The sequence below is a fragment of the Misgurnus anguillicaudatus genome, chromosome 6 (genome assembly GCF_027580225.2).
Source record: "Misgurnus anguillicaudatus chromosome 6, ASM2758022v2, whole genome shotgun sequence".
In the NCBI taxonomy this organism is placed as follows: Eukaryota; Metazoa; Chordata; class Actinopteri; order Cypriniformes; family Cobitidae; genus Misgurnus; species Misgurnus anguillicaudatus.
The window spans coordinates 33,681,955-33,689,331 of record NC_073342.2 but is presented as its reverse complement, the minus strand read 5'-3'; the positions used below and the strand labels follow the sequence as shown (position 1 = coordinate 33,689,331).

The following is a 7,377-nucleotide window of genomic DNA, read 5'->3' as shown; positions in this document are numbered from 1 at the left end:
GTGTCCACAAACAGAAAGTACGAGATGTGATCTGTCATCTGACGCCCACTCCCGAATCACCCCTGTCATCACCCAGCAAGCATGGTGACAGGTTTATACCCTCTCGAGCTGGAGCTAACTGGAGCATCAACTTTCACAGAATAAATGTGGGTCAAATATATTTTTTAAATATTTATCGTCATTATTGAATAACCTCTGTTTGATTCTGACTTTAAAGAATGTGAATTTGATGTGTTTATATTCCTCCTCTGCCCTTTTCACAGGAAAATGAAAAGTCTCCGAGTCAGAATAAGAAAACCAAAGATGCTACATCAGATACTGGCAAAGGTACGTGTACAGAAACCAGCTCTGTCCAGAACTGAAATGATTTTATTTTAACTGCCTCCATTACCAGACTTAAAATAGAAATAATGTGTGACATGAGTTGGGCAAGATTTTCCAAGCAGTGCTTCCTCTTTGTATTAAAGAGAATTGTATAATTGTATACGCTCTTTTATCCATTTGACTGACAGCGGATGGTTTGGCATATTCAGCCTTGCTAAAGAATGAGTTGCTAGGAGCTGGGATAGAAAAGGTCCTGGATCCTCAGACAGAAGATAGGAGACTGCAGCCATCCACACCGGAGAGAAGGAGCCTCTTTAGTGTAAGTCTCTGTGATTTGCTCATCTGATTCATTCTCCTTAAAGTGATAGTTCACCAATAAATGAAAATTCTTAAAAAATATGAATTTCTTTGTTCTACTGAACATAAAGAAATTTTGGAGAATGTTATTATCCAAACCGATCTTGGGTGCACCATTCACTTTTTATAGTATTATTTTATCCTACTATGGAAGTCAATGGTGCCCCAGATTTGCTTGATTACAAACATTCTTCAAAATATCTTCCTTTATACTCGACCGAATAAAGACATTTTTAGAGTTTTGGAAAAACTTGAGGGTGAGTTAATGATGTCAGAATTTTCATTTTCCAGTGAACTAGCCCTTTAACAATTTATATTAGCATCCACGCCAGTGGACAATAATATTAATTCGCTTGTGCACTGTAGTATTTGCGCAGATTGTTTATCTTTAGTGCCATTAACTAATATTGTAGGTTTCCTTTAACAGTAGCATTACAGAAACATTTTTATTCGTGTCATAGTAAATATGCTGTTCTTATTGCATTTACATGGCTATAACCAGCAGGTGTCCTCAGCACACCGTGTTTCGTGTATTTAAACAGTGAATTTAGTTTGTGTAATCTATCATTTTATCTATATTAGTGTACATTACATAGTTATTTTCACTGCAACAGCTCTGGATACCTGAGGTAATTCTCTGGACCTTGAGCAATGTGCTTCTCCAGAGTGTTACAAGCACTTTAACTTTAAATTGATTTGATTGTCAAATGTTTTATCGTTCATCAGTTGGTAAAGATTGCTCTGATCCCAGCGATATCATTCCTTGTATCTTTATCGTTGTAGTTGTGGTGTGAACTTTGCTATTATTCAATTTAGACCGATTTTTTTTTTTTTTACAATAGGTCTCAATTTGTTCATAAAATGTGTGTACGGATGTTTTAACTAACAAATCATGATTTAACAAAAACTTTCATACTAAAAAACAAAGTAAGAAACAAACAAACAAAAAAATATATGTAGAATATATATATATAAAGTAGGGTTCTTTTTCCTTGTTCATGATTATTGCGTTTGTGTGGTCTAAGTTGTTCTTACGTTTCTGAAAACATTTAGAAGTTTTTGTTGATTCATGATTTGTAGGTTAAAACGTTCAAACGCATATTTCACAAACAAATGTATGTGTACACATGCCTAGTGAATGAGACGCATTATATTTAATGTTATCGTTCATGTTAAATTTCAATACTGAGTTTCTGTTTCTCTATTCAGTATTCTCTCAGTGCCAAGAGATCTACACCCGATGATAACAGTGTTTCCCCATACTCTCTGTCACCTGTTAGCAGCAAAAGGTATGTTGTCCAGCTTCTATTAAAAAAAAACCTTTTAGCTGATAGTGGATCATTGTTCTCATGTCATGCTTTGTTTTTGTTTACAGTCAAAAGTTGCTGCGGTCGCCAAGAAAACCCACTCGCAAAATTTCAAAGATTCCGTTTAAGGTGCTAGATGCACCTGAGCTTCAGGATGACTTCTACCTCAACTTAGTGGACTGGTCCTCCTTAAATGTGCTCAGTGTTGGACTGGGTACATGTGTTTACCTTTGGAGTGCCTGCACCAGTCAGGTATGTATGATTTCACTTGATTTAAAGGCGGGGTGCATGATTTTTGAAAAACACTTGGAAAAGGAAGTCAGGCCGACTACCAAAACACTTGTAGCCAATCTGCAGTAAAGGGCGTGTCTACTAACCGACATCGTTGCCTGGGTTGCGTGTGTGTGTAGCGGATCTATCAAAAGAAGGTCCAGATTCTATTGGGGTAGGGGTGTGTTTGTTTAGGTGATTTCAAATGTCAACATTGGCTTTCAGAGATCATGCATCCCGCCTTTAACATATTTGATATATGTACCTGTAGCTCAAATGCATCTGCCAAATGCATAAATGTAATATTTTTTAATTTTACTGAAGTTTTGTAACTATTCAGTGTGAATAAATTCAAGGCTTAAATTTAGCAGAATTCAAAAATAAAAAACATTACATTAGTTTGTCAAATTGGAGTTTATAAACATTGTATCTCTTTGGTTTGATTGCAGGTAACGCGTCTATGTGATCTGTCAGTAGAGGGAGATTCAGTCACATCAGTCGGCTGGTCGGAGAGAGTAAGTCCAACCTTTCACCACCCCCAAAAGTTGATTTATTGTGATTTACTGCAACTGTCTAACAGCTCCTGTTCTGTTGCAGGGTAATCTTGTTGCTGTGGGTACACATAAAGGCTTTGTACAAATTTGGGATGCCACTGCCGGCAAAAAACTCTTCGCTTTGGAGGGACATACAGCAAGAGTCGGTAAGAAACTTTGCTGTTATACCTCCAGGTGAATCTTTCTCATATCATTATAAACAAAGCAAATTAATTGTAAAAATGCGCCCACAGGTGCATTGGCATGGAATGCAGATCAGCTGTCATCGGGCAGCCGTGATCGGATGATCCTGCAGAGAGACATCAGGACGCCACCTCTGCAGTCAGAGCGCAGGCTGCAGGGCCACAGACAGGAAGTGTGCGGACTAAAGTGGAGCACCGACCACCAGCTTCTCGCCTCCGGTGGAAATGACAATAAGGTGAGGACACAAAAAAACTTGTGTCATTTACAAACAGCAACATTCAGATAATCTGAAGTTTATATTTCAAAGATAAATTCTGTCAAAATTAGCATTTCATTACCGAAAGATTGAAATGTACATTGGTCTTAAGTATTTCTATAATCCCTGCAGCTTTTAGTGTGGAACCACTCCAGTGTTTTGCCCATGCAGCAGTACACCGAGCATCTGGCCGCAGTAAAAGCCATCGCCTGGTCTCCTCACCAGCACGGGCTGCTCGCCTCCGGAGGTGGGACGGCAGATCGCTGCATCCGCTTCTGGAATACTCTTACGGCACAGCCGCTGCAGTGTATCGACACAGGGTCGCAGGTCTGCAACCTGGCCTGGTCCAAACACACCAATGAACTGGTATGTAAACTAATCTGATCATCTCACCATCGTGCACATTTTGATTGGGTTATATGAAAATAGATTTTTGCTTTATTTGTAAATTGGTTGTTAGTATAAGTAAATGATTTTGTATTATACACTGAATTATTCAACATTGGCTTTTTTTAGGTAAGCACACATGGTTACTCTCAGAATCAGATCCTCGTGTGGAAATACCCCTCGCTCACTCAAGTAGCCAAATTAACCGGACACTCTTACAGGGTTCTCTATCTGGTAAGCCCTTCTTCTACTGTTATAGACGCATAGTGATGCTTATTGAAGTATATGTGTGCATTTGCTAATACTATCATTCGATCTTCAAGGCAATGTCTCCAGATGGAGAAGCAATAGTGACAGGAGCAGGCGATGAAACTTTGCGCTTTTGGAATGTATTTAGTAAAACACGATCAACAAAGGCAAGTTTCCCCATGACTTTTTTTTTTTTTTTAATTATTGTGTTGCAATATTTAGTAAGTTATTTTTTTCTTGTGTTTGTCTTTCAGGAATCCGTGTCAGTTTTAAACCTGTTTACTAGAATACGATAACTGGGGTGCTGAGGAAAGGACAAATCTTAATAACATGTCAATGTCATGGATCACACGCAGTAGACTGGTCATGAAAGATGGCATATCACTAAAGTATCTTCTGATATTTCATACAGAAACTTGGGACATTTGTCATTTCATTTTAAGTTCAAACGTTACGTTTACTTTTTATGTGTACAGTTCAGTTCAAGATTTTATGTGTTTTTGGTTACAAAGAAATGTCTATTATGAACGTGTATGTAATCCAAGCCTTAAGCCAGAAATTAATGCCATTGAATCAGGGTAGAAAAAATATAGCCATTGTGAAACAGCTGCCTCTGGTATAATTTGTCAGAATCTTAATGGGGTGCTCCTTTGATTGTAAGGGTGAAAATGTGTATAAAAGAGAAATTCAGTTTTTAACTTAAGTTGCTTAAGATGATTATAACATACAACACCCTGAAAAATGCGTTGTGTTTGTTTGTTGCTACTGTTGTTCCGGGAAATGAATTTGCTCTTTTAACTTTGCTGAAGTTACCGGTGATTCAAGTGTGCGAATAGGTGAACATATATTATTTAAAATATAAAGAAAAACAAAATGTGAACATTTTCACTACATAAACACCTACAAAAGACATCAAATGGGGCAAATGCTAACATTTCAAAACCTCTGCCAACATAACATTTTAAATGTGTACAAGTGAAATTTTTTTGTTATTTTATACAAATTACATATCTGTAAGCTTCGTTATTTAAAAAAAAATTCATGTGCCCTCATAATCTTTAATCAAAAACACAAATCTCCTCCCCTCCTTGAAACGATCCCTCTTTACTTCTGGTCATATGGTATGGCAGGTTGGCAGGGTCCGGGACCCAACTTCAAATGATCCAATCAATTCCTGATGGACAAATTCAAGTCCAGCCCTACCTTTATTAGTTTCAGAAGCTGTTTCATTTGGATATACATTATCATGGGGAAAATAGGAAAATTGCTACTTCTATTTCATGGTGATTTTAAAACTGTTAAGTATCAGGGAAAGTTTTAATTATTTTAATGTTAATTATTAATCGTATGTATCCTAACCCATACAGATGGTGATACATAAATGTGGGCATGTGTGCATTTTGTACAATGGCCTTAAAGGAGCATTTCACACGTAGAAACATTAATCTTTATTGAAAGTGTGTCATATTTCTAGTCGAAATGTAACATACATTTAGAATTTGGTGCCTATTTGACCGAGAAAATGGATGTTTGTAGTCTCACTCCCTCAACAAAGATATTGGACGTCCTTCTTTCAATGATGCAAAATGATGATTTTTTACATCATTGAAAGAAGGAAGTGCAACACTGAAATCTGTGTTTCGCCTTTCTCAGCGGTAACTGAGAAAATGATACATGACCATACAAAAACATGACTGGGATTCTAACTATACAAAGCTTTATGCAAATGGGTGAAGTGTCCCTTTAAACAGTGCTCCCTTTTGAAACAGGTTAACAATCATATTTCTGACAGTCATGGAAATCATTTACAGTAATAATGCCTAAATTTGCCATTAGTAACTTTGCGAACCATCAGTCGTGTGCATACTTGAATCACATTTTTATAATTCTAAATCTAAAAATTGGTTTCTGCTCAGCAATTTATTTAAAACAAACCGTCAAATCAGTTGCTGTTACCTGATCTTAAAAATAGAAGAACAATCTACGCATAAATCAGCAAACACTGTTTCCTATTTCACTATAGAAATTGTTTTCCTGGTTGCTAAAAATACAGACTTTATGGCATGCATAAAGTCCCATTTACAACTTGGCCTATTTATGTCCATGTCAGTTCTTTATTAGTTTACAATACCTGTTCCTTGATCCTCAGTTTTTCGATTGTGAACATATCAAATGCAAATCTTTAGTTGTAAAAACTGATTTTCTGTGACTCACAGGTATAAATTGAATTAAATGAATTCAAGTAAGTACAGCAACACTGACTTAATTTCACAAACTTATTGGGCAGTGAATGTCAGTCCCACTGAATTCCAAAAGCAGGAGCACAAGAGGGCACAAATCAATAAAGAGATGGCTCAGATTTGATCATCTTAAATACTTGCTTCTATCCATAGACAGTAAAAGTTTCTATCTGCTAGTGATGGTCGTTTTCGAAACATTTACGAATCTTTTGTTTCGAATCAATTGGTTAGGAGCTTGTTTCAAACTGGCCCAAGTCACAAGATTTTAGCAAACGAGGCTTCATTACGTCATAACTGTTTCGAAAATCTGATGGTTCACCACTAGGGAAAGTTGATCAAATGACCAGTGTCTAATATGTTTAGGTGAACTCGGGTCAGTTTAATTATGAATGTTCATAAAGCATTTATCCTTCTGACTAATAACACTGCAATTTTGTCTACTTTTTGTTTATAGACAAAAATGTGCATAATTAAAAGGGTAGTTCGTTTTAATGATTGTTTGCCCTAATAGACACTAAAAATACATAATATACTTTTAACTGTGTCTTAATTAAGTTAAATAATTTGTTTACGTATTTTAATACAAATCTTGCTATTATTTTGTTAAAAAAAAAGTGTAAAATGTTTGGACATATCTGCTTTTACACTATTTTGACCAGCAGGGGTCGCCAGCGTGTGTGGTGTTTCGAACTACTTCGAAAAACTGAATCAATTTTCGAACAAAGCAATGATAGAGGTCAGTCTGACATTACTATGAATTGTAGTTGGTAAGAAACATTAGTTGGTGCAGACATTTATCAAAATGTAAAAAATGCTAAAATCTCCGCTGAAGTTACGGATGATTTAAGTGTGAATAAGCAATCTTATTAAAAAAACAGAAAAATAAAAGCAATCTACCCATAAATCAGTTGAATATTTATAAAGCTAACACTTTCATTTTTTACTTTAAGAATTGGTTTCCTGAATGTTAAAAATACACACTGAATGTTGGTACTGCATATTTCACCTTGACAAGTTAATAAGTTATGTCCATGTTAGTTATTTATTAGATTACAATACCTGTTCCTCATACATGTGTATTCTTGCGAACAAATCGAACAAAAGCAATCTTTGGTTTATAACAAATTATTTCTGCGACTCATAGGTGTTCAAACTAATTGACGAAAGTACAATAACATTAACTTATTTTCAAAACCTTATTGGGCATTGAAAGATCAAGGGGCAGTTAGTCATGTTAGTGAGTTAGTCCA

The 7,377-nt window shown here is 36.0% G+C and overlaps 1 protein-coding gene across 1 annotated transcript; it reads left to right on the top strand.

Annotated features, from left to right (window-relative positions):
• Positions 1–8: 8 nt before the first annotated feature.
• LOC141364214 (fizzy-related protein homolog) lies at positions 9–4,629 on the top strand (the record flags this gene model as incomplete). The annotated part of the gene is made up of 12 exons (XM_073868313.1): positions 9–146; positions 264–327; positions 513–643; positions 1,891–1,970; positions 2,057–2,240; positions 2,708–2,773; positions 2,856–2,958; positions 3,046–3,230; positions 3,384–3,617; positions 3,768–3,872; positions 3,962–4,054; positions 4,142–4,629. Coding segments are annotated over 12 exons (1,425 nt in total), but the record flags the coding sequence as incomplete, so codon positions are not given.
• Between the last annotated feature and the right edge of the window lie 2,748 nt (positions 4,630–7,377).